The sequence below is a fragment of the Phyllobates terribilis genome, unplaced genomic scaffold (assembly GCF_046119375.1).
Source record: "Phyllobates terribilis strain yellow unplaced genomic scaffold, ASM4611937v1 Scaffold_4__5_contigs__length_816908805, whole genome shotgun sequence".
NCBI lineage: Eukaryota > Metazoa > Chordata > Amphibia > Anura > Dendrobatidae > Phyllobates > Phyllobates terribilis.
Window position 1 is genome coordinate 72,717,717 of NW_027362764.1, and position 26,425 is coordinate 72,744,141.

Here is a 26,425-nt window from a genome sequence, read left to right on the forward strand (position 1 = left end):
TGTTAGCACACACCGTTCAAAGGGCTGTAGAACCAGAGAGGCATGTAGACAGACCCAGTAGACCATAGGTAAGGCATACACAGCGGGTTTTGGATGCTACCATGTCCAACCCCACCATCTCGGCCTTCGAAGGAGGACCAGGGAGGATATACAGCAGCAACAAGAAAACGGCAATTACAGGAGCTGTACCAGCTTCAACGGATTGAATACCAGGCCACCTACACTCATCGGATTTAATTCAGGAACCACAGGATGCTGAGGATGGTATATGTTGACACAATGGATAGGAGTTGGTTCTCGTCAATTATGTGTGGAGTTTATTCGCAAGGAAGACATGGAATATGCTCTGAGAAAACTGGATGATGCAAAGTATTGTTCTCATGAAGGTAAGACCTGTTACATGTGTGTCTGTGCTTAAAGACATGCTTTTGGACTGTTCCCAATAAATGGAGAAAGATGATTGGGATCCTATCATGCCTGGCTGATTAAAATGGGGGAGCAATGTGAAGAAACAGCTTCTTATCTTAATCAGCCAGACATCTAGATTTGTTAAGCCAGGAGAAATGCACTATTGTGTTTGTGTTGACTTTAGAACTTGTGTGTATTTCTTTGGTGGGTCAAGAAGGACAGACCAGTCATTGTATAACCCTGAATGTTATCTTCTCTTGGTTCTGAAACAATCATGTTTGTTACTATGATAGCTGCATATTGTTCTAAAGCAAGCTAGATGTTTATTTACAAGAGCACCCTGCTATATCAACTATGTAAATTGATTAAATGCTCAAACAATGAGACCCGAGCCTGTGGAATAATACCCCCCCAACACTTGCCGTTTGAAACAGAGAATTGAAAGAGACTTTACAAGGAGTACCAAAGATCAGACTCTCTTCAGACCATCAGCTTGGTACCATGGCTTTATCCAAAGAGACACAGATTTGGATTCTACATGATTCCAGCCTAAGGATATTGACCATCAGAGAGCCCATGGATACATTTGGGAAGACCAGGTTGGGACGATGAATTCACCTGGCACAATGGATATGTTGTTTGGGATTGCCAGGTGGGACCAGCCGGTCATCTGACCCCATGGAAACTCTCAAAGAGGCCAGGGTGGGACCCTCGGGTCTCCTGGCCTTGTACCTCGATGGACTGTCAGCTTCCTAAACTTGCCGCTACCATGTCTCTGTGGGGGCTTGCCAAAGGCGGAGGGCCACTGGTTGAGGTAGTTGGCCCTAGAAGTTCCAAAGTCACAGTTGTTCTATCCCAGGTGGGCCAGCAGAAGGGTGAGACTGTGTATTGTTGTACCATCTTGGGTATTTGCTGGGACTGTTCTATGTGTTTATTGTCTGTTTGGTGTTTCAATAAAATATTGTCACACTGCTTTACCCTCACCCTGTGTTGTCTGAGTAGTGTTCTGCCCACAGAAGACCCCGGGTCTTCACACCACCCTCTCCTGGCGCTGGAATCCGGACAGTGCACACAGAGTGACTGCAGACTTGAGTTCCAACACATCCAGGTTCACACAACTACTAAAAGAATCTCACCTCTGATATGGAGTCTGTGACGGCTTTCAGTTTAGCAGTGTCAGGAACAAACTCATTCCTGTCCTTGGATTTTTTATATTCCTCTTTATAGTTAACCTGTAAAACAAAATCAATTCAAAAGACATTAGTTAATGTTATTGTAATGGTTAATAAGTCACTAGACTGTAATCTATGGGCAAATCCAGCTGTAAAAGTTTAATTCAGCTGCAGCGCCACCACAGGAAAAATAAAGTATTACACATTTCTTATTTTAATTAATAAAATCCACTGACATATCAAATGGGTTGTCCAGCCTTGGGCCTCAAGTCGCCAGTCAGTCTATGTGACTGCAGACTTGTGAACCAGCACAGTGTGCGATGTCAGGATTCTCGGGTGCCAGCGTTGGGGGTGGGCGGGTGCGTGACTGCAGGTATACAATATGCATACATGTGGTCACGTGCCAACTAGACCTGTGTGGCCTCGCTTAATACAAGTGAATTGAGCGAGGCTGGACACGGCTAGTCAGAATGTGGCCGGAAGTTTGAAAATTATATTCTTGTTGTCACAAGACCACCCTCTCATGGTGCCTGAATCCTGACAGCACACACAGAGTGACTGCAGGCTTTAGCTCCAAGCCTGGACAACCCCTTTAATTCTCTCAGAACTGTGAACCTTTAGGCTATGAACAGACATTCAATATTGTTCAATATTGTATCGTGATTTTATGCTCGATTATCAAATGTTGGCTAAAACCATTTCAGTAGACAGAGTGCAGGAGAAAACAATTACATTGTTAATTTTTTATGATCCAACACATCCAGGTTCACACAAATACTAAATGAATCTCACCTCTGATATGGAGTCAGTGACGGCTTTCAGTTTAGCAGTGTCAGGAATAAACTCATTCCTGCCCTTGGATTTTTTATATTCCTCTTTATATCTGATCTGTAAAACAAAATCAAATTATTACACATTTCTCATTTTACCATAATTAATAAAATCCACTGACATATCAAATTGGTTGTCCAGTTTTGGGCTTCAAGTCGACAGTCAGTCTATGTGACTGCAGACTTGTGAATTGGCACAGTGTGCGATGTCAGGATTCTCCGATGCCGGCGTTGGGAGTGGGCGGGTGCGTGACTGCAAGTATACGATTTGCATACAAATACATGCGGTCACGTGCCCACTAGACATGAATACAAGTGAATTGAGTAAGGCTGGACACATCTAGTTGGAATGTGACCATAACTATGCAAATCACATATATTGGGGGACACCATGCTGTGCTGATTCCTTCTCTTTTCAGTGACTCATTTCTCTAGCCCAAAAAGAGGGATGCTGAGTGGGGAATCCCTTGAATGGGTTGTCCAGGCTTGAAGTTCAAGTCTGCAGTCACTCTATGTGACTGCAGACTTGTGAGTCCTCACAATATGCGCACTGCAGGCTGGTAGAATTCTCCGGTCCCGATGCCAGGATCAGGCAGGTGCGTGACCATAAGTATGCAATCTGCATACATGCGGTCACGTGCCAACTAGATGTGTGTGGCCTCGCTTAATACAAGTGAATTGAGCGAGGCTGGACACCTCTAGTCAGAATGTGACCGGAAGTTTGGAAATTATATTCTTGTTGTCACAAGACCACCCCCTCCTGGTGCTGGAATCCGGACAGCGCACACAGAGTGACTGCAGGCTTTAGCTCCAAGCCTGGACAACCCCTTTAAGTCTCTCAGAACTGTGAACCTTTAGGCTATGAACAGACATTCAATATTGTTCAATACTGTATCGTGATTTTATGCTCGATTATCAAATGTTGGCTAAAACCTTTTCAGTAGACAGAGTGCAGGAGAAAACAATTACATTGTTAATTTTTTTATGATCCAACACATCCAGGTTCACACAAATACTAAATGAATCTCACCTCTGATATGGAGTCTGTGACAGCTTTCAGTTTAGCAGTGTCAGGAACAAACTCATTCCTGCCCTTGGATTTTTTATATTCCTCTTTATAGCTGATCTGTAAAACAAAATCAAAGTATTACACATTTCTCATTTTAATTAATAAAATCCACTAACATATCTAATTGGTTGTCCAGCTTTGGGCTTCAAGTCGCCAGTCAGTCTATGTGACTGCAGACTTGTGAATTGGCACAGTGTGCGATGTTAGGATTCTCCGATGCCGGCGTTGGGAGTGGGCGGGTGCGTGACTGCAAGTATACGATTTGCATACATGCGGTCACGTGCCCACTAGATATGAATACAAGTAAATTGAGTGAGGCTGGACACATCTAGTTGGAATGTGACCATAAGTATGCAAACCACATACATTGGGGGACACCATGCTGTACCGATTCCTTCTCTTTCCAGTGACTCATTTCTCTAGCCCAAAAAGAGGGATGCTGAGTGGGGAACCTTGAATGGGTTGTCCAGGCTTGAGGTTCAAGTCTGCAGTCACTCTATGTGACTGCAGACTTGTGAGTCCTCACAATATGCGCACTGCAGGCTGGTAGGATTCTCCGGTCCCGATGCCAGGAGCAGGCAGGTACGTGACCCCAGGTATGTCATTTGCATACATGTGGTCACATGCCAACTAGACGTGTGGTTTCGCTTAATACAAGTGAATTGAGCGAGGCTGGACACGTCTAGTCAGAATGTGGCTGGAAGTTTGGAAATTATATTCTTGTGGTCACAAGACCACCCCCTCCTGGTGCTGGAATCCGGACAGCGCACACAGAGTGACTGCAAACGTTAGCTCCAAGCCTGGACAACCCTTTTAAGTCTCCCAGAACTGTGAACATTTAGGCTATGAACAAACGTTTAATATTGTTCAATATTGTATCGTGATTTTATGCTCGATTATCAAATGTTGGCTAAAACGATTTCAGTAGACAGAGTGCAGGAGAAAACAATTACATTGTTAATTTTATGATCCAACACATCCAGGTTCACACAAATACTAAATGAATCTCACCTCTGATATGGAGTCTGTGACGGCTTTCAGTTTAGCAGTGTCAGGAATAAACTCATTCCTGCCCTTGGATTTTTTATATTCCTCTTTATAGTTAACCTGTAAAACAAAATCAATTCACTAGAAATTAGTCAACGTTATTGTAATGGTTAATAAATCAATAGGCTGTAATCTATGGGTATATCCAATTGTAAAAATTTAATTCACCTGCATCGCCACCACAGGAGAAATAAAGTATCACACATTTCTCATTTTAATTAATAAAATCCACTGACATGTCAAATAGATTGTCCAGCCTTGGGCCTCAAGTCAACAGTCAATGTGACTGCAGACTTGTGAACCAGCACAGTGTGCAATGTCAGGATTCTCCGGTGCCAGCATTGGGAGTGGGCGGGTGCGTGACTGCAGGTATAAAATCTGCATACATGCGGTCACGTGCCCACTAGACATGAATACAAATGAATTGAGTAAGGATGAACACATCTAGTTGGAATGTGACCAGAAGTATGCAAATCATATACACTGGGGGACACCATGCTGTGCTGATTATTTCTCTTTTTAGTGACTCTTTTCTCTAGCCCGAAAGAGGGATGCTGAGGGGGAATCCCTTAAATGGGTTGTCCAGGCTTGAGGTTCAAGTCTGCAGTCACTTTACATGACTGCAAACTTGTAAGTCTTCACAATACGCGCACTGCAGGCTGGTAGAATTCTCTGATCCCAATGACAGGAGCAGGCAGACACATGACCACAAGTATGCAATTTGCATACATGTGGTCACTTGCCAACTAGACGGTGTGTGGCCTCACTTAATACAAGTGAGTTGAGCGAGGCCAGTCACGTCTAGTCAGAATGTGGCCGGAAGTTTGGAAATTATATTCTTGTGGTCACAAGACCACCCTCTCCTGGTGCTGGAATCTGGACAGCGCATACAGAGTGACTGCAGACGTTAGCTCCAAGCCTGGACAACCCCTTTAAGTCTCCCAGCACTGTGAACCTTTAGGCTATGAACAGACGATAACATAGAGCTCCGTTTTTCCAAAAGAGCAGGAAAAAAACATGCCTATTTTACAGCAATTTTGGAAAATCAGAGAAAAAAATGCAACGCAATTACAAATGTGTGAACATCTCGAACCAAGATTTTGTAGAACACATTTTTTTATTGAGTTTTCAAAATAGCTTTTCTTGGCTTTGACCTATTTTTCTAAACAAAAAAAAAATGTGCATTCTACATATAATATCTAAAAATATCCCCAACGTGGTGCATGCCTCATTACCCCAAATCCTTGATTCATTATTAGATAAATGGTTGATTAGACGAGGTAATGGAGGGTTTACACCGGCAGATTTCATTCCATAACGAGTGATGATTGACGATATAACAAGATTTTGTCTACTCTGTGGTTTAAAAGTTCTAAGAGTAGAAATAATTATTTTTGGAACATTGATGGTTTGCTGATATTTCTGAACTTTTTCATCCACTTTACAACTAGTTACACTGTTATTGAAGCTCTGCGTCGTCCTATGTCCTGGAGATGGCAGTGTTGCCATTCCAGTCTATGGATAGCGTTCTATTATCTGCACGAGAAACTTTACACGTGCAAGTTCATACGGTATTAATATACACGTCACACAGAAATTAATGTAAGTTCACTTTGTAAGCCTTCTTTAATATTTCTCCTAATCACATTGCTAGAATAGAGCTGCGCTGCATTTCCTGCATGTTCCTCCCATGTTCCGACAGCCATAACTTTTTTTTTTTTTTTACTAAAAAATCATGGGGCCAAATTCATTGTTCGATTATGTCTGTTTTTTGTCAACCTTTTGATGTTTTAAGCCTGTGTTTGATTTGCGCCAAACTAAATAAATCCCAAAGTCTATTTTTTAAGTGTTCATTTTTGTTTTCATTTTTTTTTTTATGTTCGCGAGGTGCGGGCAAATTTTTCGTTTTCCAGATGTTTGTGGCCGACCTTATTAAGAAACAATTTTTCTTCTGTATAGCAGAATGTTTAGCGCAAATGTTAGAGCTGTGCGTGGCATTTTAACAGAACATGCAGCTTTTTGCTCTAAAAAGCCACAAAAAAAAAAAGTCAAAAGTAAAGAGGATTTTTACATTTGCACAAAAATCATGACACCCCGATGCACCATTTTGAAGAATTTGGCTCAACATAGCAATGAATACCACAAGACAAAAGAAAAGTGTCAATTCAGCTCACCACTCCTGTGTTAGGCCACGTTCACACCTTCAGTATTTGATCAGTATTTTACATCAGTATTTGTAAGCCAAAATCAGGAGTGTAGCAATCAGAGGAAAAGTATAATAGAAACACGTCACCACTTCTGTATTTTTCTCTAACTCCTGGTTTTGGCTTACAAATACTGATGTAAAATACTGACCAAATACTGAACGTGTGAACGTGGCCTAAAAGACAAGAATCCCAGGAGACTTCAAGATTATGAAGCAAGGTCACGTCCATTGGCCGGAAGTATGTATAACTCAAACATACCCAGGGGTGGATTAAGAGTAGCATGGGCCCCGGGCAGTTTAGACGGCATGGGGCCCCCCCACACACACACACACACACACACACCTGATGTATCACTTGACTTGTCACATGATCCCCCTTTGATAGATCATGTGATAGTTCATGTGAAATTAATTCTGCACAATATTAATATATTATAATTATTTTTTTAGATTAAAATTGTATGACTTAATATTGAGCACAATTAAGTATGCTGACATCCCCCTATGTATGTAGGGTCTCATACTGTATAATATGAGCTTTCACATAATCCTCCAATACACAGCAGGAGGCCGCACGGCGCCCCCCCAGATACAGCAGGAGGCCGCACGGCGCCCCCCCAGATACAGCAGGAGGCCGCACGGCTCCCCCCCCCAGATACAGTCGGAGGCCGCACGGCGCCACCCCACCCCAGATACAGCCGGAGGCCGCACGGCGCCCCCCCCAGATACAGCCAGAGGCCGCACGGCGCCCCCCCCCAGATACAGCCAGAGGCCGCACGGCGCCCCCCCCCCAGATACAGCCGGAGGCCGCACGGCGCCCCCCCCAGATACAGCCAGAGGCCGCACGGCGCCCCCCCCCAGTTACAGCCGGAGGCCGCACGGCGCCCCCCCCAGATACAGCCGGAGGCCGCACGGCGCCCCCCCCCCAGATACAGCCGGAGGCCGCACGGCGCCCCCCCCCCAGATACAGCCAGAGGCCGCACGGCGCCCCCCCCCCCCAGATACAGCCGGAGGCCGCACGGCGCCCCCCCAGATACAGCCGGAGGACGCACGGCGCCCCCCCAAATACAGGCGGAGACCGCACGGCGCCCCCCCCCCTCCCCAGATACACCAGATACACACACAAACAAACATATACAGACATATACAAAGACAAATACATACACGCATAGGCTGCGTGCCTACTGTGCGTTTTTCCAGCGTTTTTGCCACGGAATTTCCGCTGTGAAAACGCTGAAAAAACGCTTGGTAATACGCGCCCCATGGTCTCCAATGATAATCCGCATGTGCTGTGCACATGCTGCGGAAATTTCCAATGCGGATTATCATTGGGGAAAAAACGCAGCATGTCCATTAATTTTGCGGACACGCAGCGTAATTGCCGCCATTGACTTACATTGAATCACTTAATATCCGCATGACTACATGTGCACATGCGGATATTAAGTGATTCAATGTGTGGATGGTACCCGGGTGTAGAGAAGAGGAGGCTGTCATCCAGACCCAGGTACCATAGAACCTGTAAAAAAAAAGAATTTAAAATAAAAAAAATAAAGATTATACTCACCTTCCGATGTCCCCCGTTCTCCTCAGCGATACGTCTGGTCTGTTGTATGCATCGCGGTGGTGTGAAAGGACCTTTCATGACGTCATTTAGTCATGTGACAGGTCACACGACAGCTGACATCGGCTGTCGCGTGACCTGTCATATGACTAAATGACGTCATGAAAGGTCCTTTCACACCACCGTGAGCCGCCAAACACACCGGACGCATCGCTGAGGAGACCGGGGGCCATCGGAAGGTGAGTATAATCTTTATTTTTTACCATTCTTATTCTTTCTTTTAACTATTACTTGGTCACACTATATATGCCGGTTGCATGGATTTATATAGTGTGACCAAGTTGTCAAGCACTTTCCAAGTGATGCTAAAATCGCTTGGAAAAGTGCTTGATAACCCGCATGTGGAAATGCATGCAAAAACGCTTGACAAACGCTTCTACCTGGCGGGAAAAACGCATGTAAAATCTGCATGCGTTTTTCCTGCCAGGGAGAAGCGGAAAAAATATGCAGCATTTCTGCATCATGGGCACTTAGCCATAAACACATTTGAAACACAAAACTACATATAAACAGACATATCACACAATGATATCTGCACACATTGACACATCACTCACCGTCCCCCTGCTCGGCTCCAGTCATCCAGCTCCTCTCTGGTGGTAAGAAGCAGTGCAGGGCACACTGCATGACGTCACGCTAGCAGACACTGCCGCGCACAGGGCCGTGTCTTCTAGCTGTGATGCGGCCGGGCCAGCACACGTGTGCATGCACGATACGCAGATATGCGCACAGACACAGGCATAAATACATATCTTATAAACACATAAAACTGTCCTGTCCAGCAGCTCCTCAGGCATGTCTCAGTGCAGGGCCGTCGGCATGTCACAGACATGGCCCTGGACCATCAGAGGGGCCCACTCGCCGTTGGGGCCTGGGCTGCTTCTACAGCATCTGTGTAGGACCTCTGGCGCTGCTTGATTGCCGGCACTTCACCTGACATGGCCGTGCGCTGTGCGATTGTGTCTGGTAGTAATGGTGCGGCAGGGGCAATACACAAGCACAATTATAGGCGCAGTGTCGTCCCTGCCGTGTCATTAATACCAGACACAACCGCACAGCTCACGGCCATGTCAGGTGAAGTGCCGGCGGTCTTGCAGAGATGCCGGGAAGCGGCCCGGGCCACGACAGCGAGTGAGCCCCCCCTAATGGTCCACAAATACATAGACATAGATACAGACACACACACATATACATACATACATACACACACATATATATATATATATATATACATATAACACACACACACTGCACATGGACTTACCCTTTCTGTACATGATGCAGGTTCTTCCATCTTCTCTGTGGGGCGGCCTCCCCTCCTCTTGAGGCCCGACTGCAGAGCTCTGGTGTAATTGCAGGGCAGGAGGGGGAGAGAGGAGAGGTAACATTCAGACGCGGGTAGGGGGCAGGGAGAGCAGTGGCCATGCTGTAAGCTGGCTCTGTGCTCTGCTGGAGGCCGGAGCCTCCTCTCCTGCACTTACACAGTCAGTTGCTGGTGAGTCATCCTCGCAGCGCCGCCAGACACAGCAGAGCAGATTCCATATTCCGACTCCCGGGCCCTCCTGTCACACATTATAATGAGGTCAATCCGGCCACAGGCCCTTGGGAGTCCCGGGCCCCATGGCAGCCCCGGGCGGTAGCCCAGATTGACCTCATTATAATCCGCCTATGTACATACCCTCCGGTCCCGGTGAATCCCCGCAGTGCACAGTGCATGCGCTGGGGGGATTCATAAGTCTGCAGTCGCACAGAGTGGACTGGACAACCCCTTTAAAACTTAGCCTTTAATTATAATGGATGAAAAAATTGGCAGAATGTACACATATTCAAAAAAAAATAACAGAATGCTATGCCAATTATGATTAAGGGTTTTTCCACTTTTATTCCTTTTTTTTTTATTATTTACTACAAGCTCTATGTAGCCAGCAAAACAGAAGACCGAAGCGGAAATAAACCCCTTCTGTCTTTTGTCCAGAGTCAGGGCTGTGCCTGACCTGACCTGCACCTGCTAGATTGAAGGATTGGGAGTATAAATTCCACGCAATTTTATACAGCCATTCTAACATGGGTTTTCAAAGTAAGTTCAACGGCCTCATCAGTTCTAAGAGGTCTATTTAATACGGCAGTTTGTTTTGTGAAATCTGGTGACCGATCCCCTAATCTACAATAATGATCAAAAAAGCCTAATGTCACACTGCAATACCACTATGCAAAGGCACAACCTCATTCTTCCATCACAAGCGTCCATTCAGTTTTTCATTACTGATATTACTGTTGATACCACTTGAGCGATTCACTATTGGGTGTACAGTGCTCTCCGATATGGAGATTTTTTATTTGACACGGAAAAAAAAAATATATATATAATATTACAAAGTACTTTAGATGCTCTTTCTATATCCTGGCAGCTTGTCAAGACTTTATTATGTGAGAGAAGAGATGCAGCTCGACCTTGACGGTACAGACTTATAGCTACAGACAAGCTGCATTTTTAATAGCAACAGATCTTCAGTTGTATACGTTTAAAGGGGTTGCCCATTGCCATCATTAATGTTATAGAGTGTGGGATCTTGACAAGCTCTACAAAGTACAGTAATTAAAAATAATGTATGGTTTCAAATAAAAAACAGCGCCCTCTATCTTTAGGACAGGTTATAAATGTTATTGGCCATCTGATGTGACTGGTATGTTCAGAATGAGCTGCACTCAGGCTTGGACTGGCCCACAGGAGAACAGGAGAATCCTCTGGTGGGCCACCACCCTCTTATATGAGCAGTACTTGACACATTATAGTTGAATCACTATGTACAGACAAAGGCAGCATCTTATTCATTTACAATTTACCCAGTTCATTGTCATATCAATTTGTGATTGAGGATCAGCATTTTAAGGCTGGATGGGTGATATGTATCACAGAGGTGGTTGTCCTCTGTGATATATACCTAGAGTATTGCACTAGTACACATAGTACTAAGAATGGTTAATAGGCCATGTTAGGGCCAGGTCTTAGTGTGAGCATCTGAAGAGTTAGGGTGGGACGCTTGCTCATCATATCTCCACCCCTGGGGGTGGTTCACATTGTAAAATGTGACCCGTTTATCTTACAGATGGTTCAGTGTGTAGAGGTTTGCAGACCTCCTGGATTGAGTGCCTTTGCTAAAGGACTAGGAAGCTGGACTCTAACTCAAGTGGGCGAACCCGCACTATTGTATGAACTTTTTACTTTATGTTTCGCATTGTGCCGGACACAGGCTGTATTTGAGTTTTCCTGTAATGTGGTTTATGAGGATTGAAATAAACCTGCTGGACTTTAAAATAGAAACAGTTCCTGTGATACCTCATGTTGCGCCCAAGTAAGTAGCATTGTTACAACATGTAGTTGAAAAGTTTTGCTCTGGAATTGGTTATTGGTGGGCCCTTGGCACCCCAGTCCGAGACTGGCTGCATGCCCTAATAAATTAGTCCCAGGGTCGCACTTCTTGCCCTTGTTTGCTGCTCTCCCTCATCCTTCTTCATGAGCTGCATCTGTGTGTGTGGTAGACAAGGCAGTGGATGCACATTGTGCCGTTACTTATAGCAGGGAGAAATGCTATCGGCAGAGGATGTGAGCAGTCATCTGCTTCAGTGCATGCTCAGGTCATTCAGCGCCGTTACCCGCCCACATCACAGTGATTTTACAGTGCTACTAATGGAGCTAGCAAGGACGGAAAAATGACAAAATATGTATTTGAAGGGGAAAAACTTTGTAGATATGTTTGTTTACATATTTCTAGCATTGAAGAAAAGTTTCAGGGCTAAAAATATTACTGGGGTAATCCACTTTAAGAATTGATTACAGCAAAATTCCTCAATTTAAAGGAGTTGCTCGCTTTCTTTAATGCTTGCTTGATAGATAAATTACGATAAAATATGCTGATCACAAGGTATCAAAGTACTGGAAATCCAGGGATCAGCTGCTAGGAAATCTGGAAGCGAGCATTCAAATTCCCTGCAGTGCCTCCGCAGGGAGAAGTAAGTATTACATGGTGCCTGTTAAAAAACAAGAGGCGGTAGCTGTAATCAAATTGATGGAGGACTAAAAAGAGGGACTTTTTACCTGACAGGTAAATGTTTTTTTTTTTAAACCAGACAAAGCTATTGAGGTCATTAGTAATTACTGGATATATATCTTGTAGTTGAATAAATGGCTAAAGCCTATGGACATACATACAGAAGAGGGGACTCGCTGTAAAAATCCAAATCCGACCTAATTAGATCTCCTCTCCTTTGGGCCTCCTAAGTGCCAGGACCCAGATACTACATTTGTGCATTCTATATCGAAGTCTTGATAACATTTCCATATCGGATGTTCATCCTAAATCTCAAAATAGTTTCACAGGCAGTATATACATCAGACATGAGAGGAAGGAAAAGCCATTCACTTACATCACTAATATATTCGGTGCATTTTTTGGCAAATTCCACATTTCTGTCTTCCAGTACAGGATTAGGGAAAACCTGAAATCAAAAGCATCATTAAATTTACTAAAAAATAAAATAACTCACTTAAAGCCGAAAAAAAAGTAGAGGGAAGGTTTACCTTTTCCTCCTCATCGCTGTCATGTACGGAGGAGTCAATGATGATTGGAACTTTCATCTTTACGGAAGGTGAAGAAATGTACGGAAAACTGTAAAAAGACCAAATCCAAGTCAGTGTCTCGTGTACTGAACAGCGTCAGGGACCTGGACTGAAGATGGTGCCTCCTTGACTGTCCTAAACTTATCAAGGGCTCAGCCCTATATGGTGCTACATGCCTCCTATCTGAGAGTTCTCCTGATAGAGAAGAATAGCTCAAGTGGCCGTCAGTTACATTGTAGCCAGTCCCTGATAATATATATTTAGATGGTTGATGACTACACAAGAACCTCAATAACATCTCTGTGTTATATAAACAGTCCAGTCCCCAACAGAAGAGCGCTTTTTATTTTTATTTTTTTATGCAAAATGATATGACAATGCTCCATGAGAATAAAAAAGTATGCAAAGTATCTCATATCGGCCAAATGAAAGACACTTCCAGTAGAAAGATTGACTCATCTGTAAAAGGAACTGTTTCGGAGTTCTACATTAAACAATGATGTCAGCCATGTTCTGGTCAGCTAGTGGAAAATGGGTTTTCTAAACTGGACCTCCCCTTTAGTTGTATTTTCCAGGCAGATTCTGCACAGAATCCACCTGAAAAGCACCGCAAAAGTGCCCCATAAAATGAACGTAGCACACAGCTACGTCAAAACAATATTGCTGTGCACATGTTCCGTCTTATGTCACTTCTTTTAACCGCTTCAGGGTTCAGAAACCGTGAAGCGGTTGAAAGGAGAGACATGCTCAGGCTTCAGGCAGCTTATGCTCTCTATACTTAACAGTTTAGAGTAAGGCTATGTGCACATGGCGTCTTTGAAACGGCAGTCGTTGTCTTGAGGCAGCTTCACCAGCGGCTTTGACATCGTTCTTGTGGCGCATCTGCCGCTGGCATCTTTCACTCTATACTGTGAAGTATAGGCAGATTCCAAGTGGAATGAGCATGTCACATCTTTTAACTGCGGCTAAAAGTAGTGACATAAGACAGAACACGTGCACAGCAATATCACTTTGATATTGCTGTGCAGTATGTTTATTTTATAAAGCTCTTTTATGGAGCTTTTTCTGATGGGCTCTAGGCTGAATCCTCCTGAAAAAGACACCATGCACATATAGCCTAAGAAATGCTGTTGGCGAAGCCTCTATCAGAACAATGGCAAAGCAGCCAATGAAGTTGCCTCAGGAAAACAAGTGGCTCTGCCCCTGAAATACTCTGTGCCTGCGCCAGTGTCTAAACAACGTCATGTGCACACAGTCTTAAATAGGTTTTCCCACTGGAAAATTATACCCCTGCCAGTCCTCAAAATGAAAGAGCAATAGCGCTGTTTTAATCCTTTGGCTTCTTCGCAATTTTTCTGTGCCCAGTGACACTCCGGGTCACCCGCTAATGCACAGCACCAGAGGGCAATGCAGTCTCCATTTGCGGCAGTAGAGGTGCCCTCTGATTTTGTATTTACAGGGAATAGAGATATTGACTCCTAGAAGCGACGATGATTCATCTAATATATCTCATTCAAAGCTAAACTGATAAGAAATAAAGAATTAATCACTGTATTTGATTACTGTCAGTGAAAGAGAACACTCTTTTTATATTCAGAGCCAGAAAACCTGGACATAACTAGTCCTGCTCCCAGCTTAGAGGTGGATATAGTTGCCTACCTCCCAAATGCAACATGTACAGTACAGACCAAAAGTTTGGACACACCTTTTCATTTAAAGATTTTTCTGTATTTTCATGACTTTGAAAATTATACATTCACACTGAAGGCATCAAAACTATGAATTAACACATGTGGAATTATATACTTAACAAAAAAGTGTGAAACAACTGAAAATATGTCTTATATTCTAGGTTCTTCAAAGTAGCCACCTTTTGCTTTGATGACTGCTTTGCACACTCTTGGCATTCTCTTGATGAGCTTTAAGAGGTAGTCACCGGAAATGGTTTTCACTTCACGGGTGTGCCCTGTCAGGTTTAATAAGTGGGATTTCTTGCCTTATAAATGGGGTTGGGGCCATCAGTTGTGTTGTGCAGAAGTCAGATGGATACACAGCTGATAGTCCTACTGAATAGACTGTCAGAATTTGTATTATGGCAAGAAAAAAGCAGCTAAGTAAAGAAAAACGAGTGGCCATTATTACTTTAAGAAATGAAGGTCAGTCAGTCCGAAAAATTGGGCAAACTTTGAATGTGTCCCCAAGTGCAGTTGCAAAAACCATCAAGCGCTAGAAAGAAACTGGCTCACATGAGGACCGCCCCAGGAAAGGAAGACCAAGAGTCACCTCTGCTTCTGAGGATAAGTTTATCTGAGTCACCAGCCTCAGAAATCGCAGGTTAACAGCAGCTCAGATTAGAGACCAGGTCAATGCCACACAGAGTTCTAGTAGCAGACACATCTCTACAACAACTGTTAAGAGGAGACTTTGTGCAGCAGGCCTTCATGGTAAAATAGCTGCTAGGAAACCACTGCTAAGGACAGGCAACAAGCAGAAGAGACTTGTTTGGGCTAAAGAACCCAAGGAATGGACATTAGACCAGTGGAAATTTGTGCTTTGGTCTGATGAGTCCAAATTTGAGATCTTTGGTTCCAACCACCGTGTCTTTGTGCGACGCAGAAAAGGTGAACGGATGGACTCTACATGCCTGGTTCCCACCATGAAGCATGGAGGAGGAGGTGTGATGGTGTGGGGGTGCTTTGCTGGTGACACTGTTGGGGATTTATTCAAAGTTGAAGGCATACTGAACCAGCATGGCTACCACAGCATCTTGCAGCGACATGCTATTCCATCCGGTTTGCGTTTAGTTGGACCATCATTTATTTTTCAACAGGACAATGACCCCAAACACACCTCCAGGCTGTGTAAGGGCTATTTGACCAAGAAGGAGAGTGATGGGGTGCTACGCCAGATGACCTGGCCTCCACAGTCACCAGACCTGAACCCAATTGAGATGGTTTGGGGTGCGCTGGACCGCAGAGTGAAGGCAAAAGGGCCAACAAGTGCTAAGCATCTCTGGGAACTCCTTCAAGATTGTTGGAAGACCATTTCCAGTGACTACCTCTTGAAGTTCATCAAGTGAATGCCAAGAGTGTGCAAAGCAGTCATCAAAGCAAAAGGTGGCTACTTTGAAGAACCTAGAATGTAAGACATATTTTCAGTTGTTTCACACTTTTTTGTTAAGTATATAATTCCACATGTGTTAATTCATAGTTTTGATGACTTCAGTGTGAATGTACAATTTTCAAAGTCATGAAAATACAGAAAAATCTTTAAATGAGAAGGTGTGTCCAAACTTTTGGTCTGTACTGTATATATACAGAATATTAAGCCCACAAAACCTTCACACATTATGATGCTCCAACAATGCTCCTTGTACATTGGCCCTCATGTACCCGGCATTGTTTATTATTCAGTTCTGTGTTTCAACTGCAACAAATACATACAAGTATATACAAGGGTGGATTAGGGATACTATGGACCTGGACTGGGGAAAAATTGGACTATTGCAACTCTCTATTGATCGGTCTCCCTCTTACCAAACTTTCTCCTCTCCAAACTGTCCTGAATGTGACAACCGGAGTAGTATTTCTGTCCAGCCACTTTATCGATGCCTTCACCTTGTTTCAGTCATTGCACTGGTTACCCATCCACTACAGAGTAGAATAAAATTTACCCACAAAGCTCTCCACAGTTTTGTACTTCCATACATCTCTGCCCTAATTTTTGTCTATCACCCTACCCATCCTATCCATTCTGCAACTGATCTAAGACTAACATCCTCCAGAATCTGAAAGTCCCACTATCTGTCTCCAAGACTTCTCTCATGCTGCGACAGTTTTCTGTAAGGCACTATCCCAGATGATCCGATTAATACTTATCCACCACATTTTTAAGTGTGCTTTAAAAACACATCTTTTTAGACAGACTTATCACCTCACTTCACTAATCTAACTCTTCCCTGTTCCCTCGATCTAAATTTTCCTCAGAATCTGGTCACTTTTGTTCATCTGTGTCCACATCCTCCATGCACCCAATAGCACTTGGTAGCTCAGCTGTACCAAGATACTGGCTGATGATCGGATCATGCAGCTTCATATGAAAACCTCTATTATAATGTTGGCTGGACCATACATGACAAGAACTTCTTACCTATTGTGCCCCCTCTATTTCCTCATAGATTGTAAGCTTGCGAGCAGGAGCCTCACTTCTCCTGTAACTGTTGATCTGTCTTTCATTGTCTGTACATATCCCCTCTCAATTGTAAAGTGATACAGAATATGTGGGTGTTATATAAATAAAATTATTATTATTATTATTACTTAAAAATTGTAGGCCCTCTGCCACTTGACCGGGTTTGGTGAGCGGTCAAGTCACAGGTGAGTAGCAGACCTACAGGTGCTTCAGCTCAGAGATTTGAAGGAGCGGGGAAACAATGGCACGCATAGCACACCATGCAAATGTTATTTCCCTTATGTATTGCCAAATTGACACCCTTTGCCTAACAAATATAACATATGGCCTTATTCATCAGACCAAAAAAATTAATATATACCACACCCCAAAATAACACAAACCACACTTTGATTCATCATTCACTGTATGTAATAAGGGAGGACACTATACAATAAGGGACAACACTGTATATATTATTAAGTGAGGTCACAGTAAGTAATATGTATAGAAATTTCTATTAATATACTGCATATTATAATAAAGATAAATCTGTATTATCCGTTGTAGCCATGCTGTAATGATATACAGGGAGGAATGGTTCTGAACTTTTCAGGAAAGTATTTGATCAGCCATGAAACCAAGCATGAATGATAACATGAACTTCCATGGTATGCTCAAAGATAAGCCTGGTATGGCACACATCACAGAACTCGTTCAGATGAAGCACGGTCTACAGAAAAATAGAGCACTTGAGCGGCGAATACCACATTCTCTGTGCAGCCAGCAGTTCAGAGCAGGTTAATATTTAATATGAAAAATAATCTTTCTGCTTAGACAGAACATTTTGAGAAAATCAGCTTAAAGCCACAGTCTTTATGCATTCACACAAACCTGCCTATATTGGAATCTCAAAAGGCTTAATGAAGGAGTCAGGGATTATAAAAAAAAAAGGGTCAAAAACAGTGTCCCTCCTGACTGTGGGTTATGTCTGGTCCCTATTGGGTTGTAGACTAAAGATGGTGGACAACCCACTAAAATGGACGCCCCACTAATGTGGACGCAGCGAGTAATATATCAGTTTCATTCCAAGTTGTTTTTTGGATTTCCATGGATGCAGGTGACTTATCAAAAAAAAAATAACAGATACATTTCTCAGCTATAATTTTTGAGATCCCAAACAAATATTCCCCGACCCTCCCAGATTCAGAAGAGCAGCAATTAATTGTGCATTCTTATTGAAATGTCTCCATAACCATCGTTTCCCAAGATCCAGAAAAATTCTGATGCCTGCATAAATCCTTTTAATAATTTTATCTCCTCCACTCGAAGGATACATATCTAATAGATAGCTGATGGCAATAAACTGTAAGTTGCACAAAGGTGTATGAGGGGATTTATAAAAGGCTGAAGTTTTTCTGGCATCAAAAAGTCACAAAAGTTGAGCAAAATTTCAAAAAAAGTAAGCAGCCAGGTCTTAGCAAACTACGCATGGCAAGACAAATTTACTAAAGCATACACCAGAAAACTGTCATACATTGCAGCTGAAATCTAGGGTAGATTTAAATTCTGACACATAAGCAGCCCAAAAGATGCTCAACAATAATCCATTCTCTATCTAGAGTTGTGTAAGGGACTTTTCGGTTCTAGATACCAAGGTAGAGAGCAGAGAGGCTCAGACAGGGAAAGTCCCATACTCTGCAAGTAGAGGATGGATTCTTGCTGTGCAGCAGCTGAAAGCAGATTCTTAAGGAGCTCGAACTGGACAGGTAAAACAGCACGGCAGCATGGTGTTTGGGAGAAAAGGAGGCGAAATAAGGTAATGAAGTATATTACAAAAAATCATAACTTTGCAATGCTGATTGATAATAAAATTAAGGGCTCATGCAGACAACTATTTTTCATCCAAATGCGATCTGACAAAACAGTGGATCGCACTGGGACCAATGTTATTCTATGGGCCGTGCACTTGTCAGATTTTCTCCTCTGCCCATGTAAAAAAAAAATCGCACCATGCTCGATTTGCATCTCATAATCGGATTGCACTCGGGCATGCAAGTCAATAAGTCAGTGGGAAAAATTGGACTGCACTCGAATAACATCTGAGTGCATTATAATTTCCACAAACTGACAAAATGAAGAAGATTGAGACGTTTCTTTTTCTATATTCTCCTCATCCAAGAAAATTGGATCACACTATGATCACACTCTGATCAAACTCTGATCAGAGTGTGACTAGCATAATCCTGGCCCGATTCTCTTGGATGAAAGAAAATACTGTCGTCTGACCTTAGTCTAAAAAAAATTAGTTATAAAATTAGCACACCTTATTCCAGCAGACTATAAGTACAAGACTGGTGTAGGAAGCACCAGTCTTAAAAAACCTCCCCGATTAGTACCTCTATAGTAATGCTACCAAGATTTTTATGAGGAAGGCACAAGCAGGGTACTAGAGCACTTCATCTGGGGTTACACTTTGGCTGTCACTGTATGTGGGGAACGTTATAGATGAAAGTGTATGTAGGAGCCCTTTGGCTGTCACTGGTAGATTTGGGCTCAACAATACCATCTTCAAGTTGTGGTATAAATGCAGGAATAACGCAACCAAGGCCCAAGCTTCTAGGTTTTACTATTGGAAAATAACATTGACTTTTTAACCATAGGTTAACATTGAGAATACACCATGGTTTTTATTATAACTTGTAGATGCACCATGTCATCATGGAGCTCTAGTTTTACTAGGAGCAGTTAGAGTATGGGAAAACCACATAGCGTGCATTATTACTGGAGCTGTCATTGTGCGGGAGCATGAGATTCACACAAAAGGATTATAGCTCTCACATGTATGGAGTAGCGATGAGCGAGTATGTTCTGTTAACCCTTTCAGCGAGCATGCTCGGGTGCTCGCCGAGTATCTTCAGCGGTGCTCGGGTGTTATGGTTTCGTCACTAAGTGCTCATGATTTGCGACTGTTTGACAGCTTTAATACATGTGAGGAATGCCTAAGAAACAAACATTCCTCACATGTATTAAAGCTGTCAAACAGTCGCAAATCATGCACACAGCTCAACTAAAACATGACACCCGAGCACTATGAAGATACTCGGCAAACACCTGAGCATGCTTGTAAATCTCGAGTAACGAGCATGCCTGCTCATCACTAGTATGGAAGTCTAAACCACCTGGAAATATTGCTTGAGCTTCTTCTATGCATTGCAATTTCTATTTTTACAAACTTTATTACTTTTATTTACAAAAATATTAAAAGCTATTAAAAGACATAGAGCTCTATACCATGGTAGAGTTTTCTACCAGGTGTCAGCCTTAGATTAGGGTTATATGGTGACTTTGGCTGTGACAGGTTGCGCGTCGAAAGATTGCTTGGCGCCGCTGCTCCAATACAAGTGTATCATGACTGCGACTAGCAACTCACAAAAAATCCAACTGAGTCAGATTTTTGTGACTAGGCATCCCAGGGATCACTGGTATTGCTCTTCAATGTAGCTGCAACACATAGCAATTTTGAAATCCAAGGACCAGGGCCACCAGACATCCGGGTACAGAAAAATCACAATGTTTCGGCTGTGCAGGGCCTTTATCAAGCCAAAAAAAAGAGAGATATGCATATTTTTATGGCTTGATGAAGGCCTTGTGTGGCCAAAACGTTGTGATATTTCTGTACCAATAACGTTACCCTAGGAGGACATCCGGTGCCCTGGTTCCTGGATTTCTCTGTATTGCTACAACCTTGTGGAGAGTTGCACCAGGTGTGCAAGGACAACAGAGTGGTGACCGGGACTCATCTATTCCAAGTAGATAGCGATCTTTGGTCATGCGACTTGTCATCACTAGAGTCTCCGTGTAGCCCTAGCCGAAGACTGATATAATAAAATGTCATCCTATCTACTCAAAGTGCCCTTGTAAAATTGCTGCAAAGCTCACGAATCAGCTTGCGATTCTACTGCAAGAGCAAAGACACATCAGCGTAAAATAAACTCCTGAAGTAATAACCTCTCTACAAATATGTGCCGTGACTTTTCCTAAGCTGGCACGCTGGTAACCGGGTGGAATGAGCGCTTGTCCCATTGTGAAGCCTGCTAGCTTTTTGATTGCCTACAGAAGCCTTAATCTAAACAGCGACTGTAACCAATTTGGAGCCTACAACGTGGAGGTCATTCCAAGTCAGCAGGTACGGCGCACAACGAGAGCTGGAGACAAGCATTGCCAAGAGTGAAGTAATGGTCCGGGCTTTGTCACATTGCTGGCAGTCAGCTATAAATAAATGGTGTCTGGTGAGTAAAAATTCAGGAAAAGATAAAGAGTCATTGCTTTATATGGATTGTGATATATTTTATAGCATTAACTAATAAATCATTAAACACCAATGAAATGGCGAAATTGTAGATTACAAATGACTTAAGGCAAATTTACACTTCACATCTTAACCCATCATTCACCCAATATTTGTGTATCGTAAAAGGATTGAGCAACTAAACGATGAGTCCAAAGACGCTCGATCATCAGGCATGAAATCGTTTAGGCGAGCAAAAAAAAATTTACGTTCAACTTTTGAAAATTGTGTAATATAAATGGAGATTATTCGCTCATTCAACAATTAGAACGGCAAAAAAGAGGAGCGGATATTAAAAATGATTTGAAATTTGATTTCACAGAATTTTCTCAAAAAAATTGATTCGTGGTGAACAAAATTTGCGCGAATTTCAATACCGGAAAGATTGTAATTGCTCGGAAAATGTGGGGGAGAAGAAAGAGAGAATCCCACTAACGATAAGAGCTTACATTCTACTGGAGAGACAGAGAGCGAGAGAGAGAACACCGCGGACCATAAGAGCTTACACTCTACAGGAGAGAGAGGACCCTGCTGATCATAAAAGCTTACACTCTACAGGAGAGAGAGAAAGGACCCCGCTGACCATAAGAGCTTACACTCTACAGGAGAGAGAGGACCCCGCGGACCATAAGAGCTTACACTCTACAGGAGAGAGAGGACCCCGCTGATCATAAAAGCTTACACTCTACAGGAGAGAGAGAAAGGACCCCGCTGACCATAAGAGCTTACACTCTACAGGAGAGAGAGGACCCCGCGGACCATAAGAGCTTACACTCTACAGGAGAGAGAGGACCCCGCTGATCATAAAAGCTTACACTCTACAGGAGAGAGAGGACCCCGCTGATCATAAAAGCTTACACTCTACAGGAGAGAGAGGACCCCGCTGATCATAAAAGCTTACACTCTACAGGAGAGAGAGGACCCCGCTGATAATAAAAGCTTACACTCTACAGGAGAGAGAGGACCCCGCGGACCATAAGAGCTTACACTCTACAGGAGAGAGAGGATCCCGCTGATCATAAGAGCTTACACTCTACAGGAGAGAGAGAGGACCTCGTTGACAATAAGAGCTAACACTCTACCAAAAGGAACTGAGGGGACCCCGTTGATCATAAGAGCTTATGTAGCACCCCGAGGGCTCGGCTGCTACAGGGGTATTGCACCTCAAACCAGAGGTGTGATATTTCACTCCCGGGTAAGGATGGAGTGTGGACCAGGACTCGTTTAGCTGCATGCACCACACACACCCCATTTCCGAGGGACAAGTCAACGGTGCTCCCACGAGACAGAAGTGCAGGCACGACAGCATCTGTCCCTGACTGGAGTGGGGAGGGGAAAGTACACCCAGTGGTGTAGGAGCAGATAGGGGTGGGTCTCTGGGCATAGGTAGGAGCCCATTGGTTGCTAGTCACCTGGGCTCACACATAGAGGGAGGTATTTAAGGTGGGCACCATCTTAGGACAGTGTTCAGTTCAGTCAGGAGTTCAGCCAGAGAGGGCTGACAGGGAGCTGTGGCTCAGTCTGGGCCCAGCTCCAGAGGCAGGCCTGGAGTGGAGGCCAGAAACAGCAGAAAGAGAGAGGAGAAGGAACGGAAAGGAAAGTAAGAAAGGAACTGGAACAGAGGAGAAAGGAAGCAAGGAACACAGAGAAAGGCCCAGAGACGCGAGTAAAGAAGGAACCCCATATGCCCAGGAGATACAGGGTGAAGGGTTGGCGGAGCAGGGTACCGGAGCCCAAATTGGTGGAGGCAACAGATTCCTCAGCCAAAGACCGGAGGTCGTCACCACATCTTGGTGCGACCCCCCACTACATCCACCAGGAAAGCATACCACATAGGGTCAGGGAAACCGGAGAAAGGTTTCGCCAACAGAAGGCCCGAGGGAGCTGGACAAAGGTGGGTCACTGGTGGGACGGCCAGAGAAAGGTAGAGAAGGGAGCCCTGAGCCACGCTCTGGAATTGCCTGGGAGTTGACCGAGTCCCTCACCTGGTGGATGCAGCACGGCTTGGGCCGTCATCGCCTGCAGGATTGACCGAATAACAACTGTGAGTAAAGCATTGGAAACTGCAATTACAAGTCTCTGTGTTTCATCGCCACACCAGCACCATTAGGACTGGGACGCTCACACCATTACTCCCATCCACACTAGCTGCCCTGAGGCAATACTCCTCCCGTGGGGAGTTATCCCATACTCAGCTGCACAAACAACATCAGCCTCAGCGGTCTGCAGCGCAGCGGCGGTCCCCACTGACCGCAATCCACGGGTGGCGTAGTCGGACATTTGTTATTACCTAAGACTGCCACTGAATTGACTACCCTGGGCACGGACCGGGTCAGCGCCACGGAGACTACAACCCCCAGCGATCCAGCTCCGGGTATCCCCTGCACAACACAGGCCTAGGGGGCGCGTCACTTACACTCTACAGGAGAGAGAGGACCCCACCAACCATAAGAGCTTACACTCTACAGGAGAGAGAGAGAAGACCTTGCTGACCATAAGAACTAACACTCTACCTAAAGGGACTGAAAGGACCCCGTTGATCATAAGAGCTTACACTCTACAGGAGAGAGAGGACCTCACTGATCATAGTTTCATAGTTTTTAAGTTTGAAGGTAGACTTAAGTCCATCGAGTTCAACCTATAGTCTAACATGTTGATCCAGAGGAAGGTAGAAACCTAATGGCAGACACTAATAGCTCCATATTGGGGGAAAAATTCCTTCCAGACTTCATATGGCAATCAGACTAGTTCCCTGGATCGACGTCCCATCACATAATCTAGCGCCCATAACCTGTAATGTTATATTTTGCAAGAAAGGCATCCAGTTCCTTCATGAACTTTTGTAGTGAACCAACCTTTACTAGATAATGTGGTAGAAAGTTCTATAATCTCGCTGCTCGTACAGTAAGGAATCACCATCTTTGATTATGATTAAACCTTCTTTCCCAAAGCTTAAACTCTACAGAAGAGAGTAAGAGAAAGAGAGAATCCCGTTGACCATAGGAGCTTACAATCTACAGAAGAGAGAGAGAACCCCACTGACCAAAAACGTTTACACTCTACAGGAGAACGAGAGGACACTTCTGGCCATAAGAGCTTACACTCTACAGGAAAGAGGACCCCGCCTGGCCATAAGAGCTTACAATTTACAGGAGAGAGACGACCCCGCTGACCATAGGAGCTTACACTCTACAGAAGAGAGAGAACCCCACTGGCCATAAGAGCTTACACTCTACATACGAGAGAGGACCCCGCTGACCATAAGAGCTTACAGTCTCTACAGGAGAGAGAGAGAACCCTGCTGGCCTTAAAAGCTCACACCCTACAGAAGAGAGAGAACCCCACTGGCCATAAGAGCTTACACTCTACAGAAGAGAGAGGAGCCCGCTGAGCATAAGAGCTTACACTCTACAGGAAAGAAGACCCTGCTGACCATAAGAGCTTAGAGTCTCTACAGGAAAGAGAGAGAGGACCCTGCTGGCCATAAGAGTTTATACTCTACAGAAGATAGAGAACCCCACTGGCCATAAGAGCTTACACTCTACAGAAGAGAGAGGAGCCCGCTGACCATAAAGGTTTACACTCTACAGGAAAGAGGACCCTGCTGACCATCAGAGCTTACACTCAACAGAAGAGAGAGACTCACTGAGTGACTGGAGATGGAAAATGACTCTGCTGTACAACCTGTGCTCCACTGGGAACTGATGATGTGTGATGACTCAAGTACTGACCACCATTGTACAAGGTATGATAATTCTCTAGATGTCGTAGCTGCAGAACATTATGTAGAGGCCCACGCAACAACGTAAAAAAGACAATAGCCCTCTCTCTGACGCTTCAGCAGTGTGAGATATGGTGCTGGAAAGTTTTGAGGATTTTTTTTGTGAACTGCAAATTGAATCTCAGAGTGTTTGAGTTCATGTGAATCCGTGAATTTCAGTCATTTGAACTCGAACTCAGTCCTGTGCTCATCTCTACTAAATAGGAATCGCTTTCAGTGATAGGATGATAGTGTACCGAGGCGATTGTTCAGTAGTACGGTACTTGGAGCATTGGAACGAGGACATATCTGTGTTATATTGTTCATCCTTACTATTGCAAATGCGGCTGTTCATATAAAACTTTGAAATTGGTTATCGAACATTCTTTTGCGAATTCAATTACATGTTCTTTGATATCAATGGAAATGTTTGTGCAATAATTTATAAATTCATGTATTTGAAATAAATAGTATCACTTTTGGGATTTGAACACACATACTATAGCTACACTTCAGATTATCCGCCTGTGTGAACCGTGCACAATGTTTGATGTTCCGATGTGACGATCGCTATTCTACCATTTTATTCATGATTCTCGTTCTATATAAACACTTGTCTGACATCACTTGCCAGCTGTGAGTTACGATCACATTGATTATCTGCTTGTGTAAACGAACCTTTACAAAGCATTGACCTAGTAATGTCCCATTGTGACTTTGGGGCCGCATTCACAGTATTATAGCTATACTTTGACTGCTATCCCTGAATTTATGCAAGGGCGCATAGGGGTATTCTTCATCACAGGCAGAATTACGGAGGTATTCTCCAGTAGAATGGGTGCATCCCTCTCAAGGGGTTCCCTTTCTGTTCCATGACAAGTCCTTGTTCAGTGCAGTAGACGTAACAATTCTATTTCTAAGATACATACAGTGGGAAAAATAAGTATTTGATACACTGACAATTTTGCAAGTTTTCCCACCTACAAAGACTGGAGAGGTCTGCAATTTTTATCGGTGGTACACTTCACCTGTGAGAGACAGAATCTAAAAAAAAATCCAGAAAATTACATTGTATGATTTTTACATAATTAATTTGCATTTTATTTCATGAAATAAGTATTTGATCACCTACCAACCAATTGTATGATTTTGACATAATTAATTTGCATT

General features: G+C 43.8%; 1 protein-coding gene across 7 annotated transcripts in view; it reads right to left on the reverse strand.

The window, feature by feature from the left end:
- Nucleotides 1-26,425, reverse strand: part of NEBL (nebulette) — a 292,333-nt gene that overhangs the window by 88,749 nt on the left and 177,159 nt on the right. For 4 of the 7 annotated variants that reach the window (XM_073677481.1, XM_073677486.1, XM_073677483.1 and 1 more), the window contains 6 exons: nucleotides 12,936-13,023; nucleotides 12,782-12,853; nucleotides 4,491-4,586; nucleotides 3,441-3,536; nucleotides 2,373-2,468; nucleotides 1,545-1,640 (listed from right to left, as the gene is read on the reverse strand). The exons of 1 other annotated variant lie outside the window; for it this stretch is intronic. In XM_073677481.1, coding sequence (XP_073533582.1) covers nucleotides 1,545-1,640; nucleotides 2,373-2,468; nucleotides 3,441-3,536; nucleotides 4,491-4,586; nucleotides 12,782-12,853; nucleotides 12,936-12,992 — 513 coding nt within the window. In that variant the 5' untranslated portion in view covers nucleotides 12,993-13,023. The remainder of the gene's footprint in view (nucleotides 1-1,544; nucleotides 1,641-2,372; nucleotides 2,469-3,440; nucleotides 3,537-4,490; nucleotides 4,587-12,781; nucleotides 12,854-12,935; nucleotides 13,024-26,425) is intronic. 2 more of the 7 variants (XM_073677482.1, XM_073677484.1) reach the window with 2 other exon arrangements.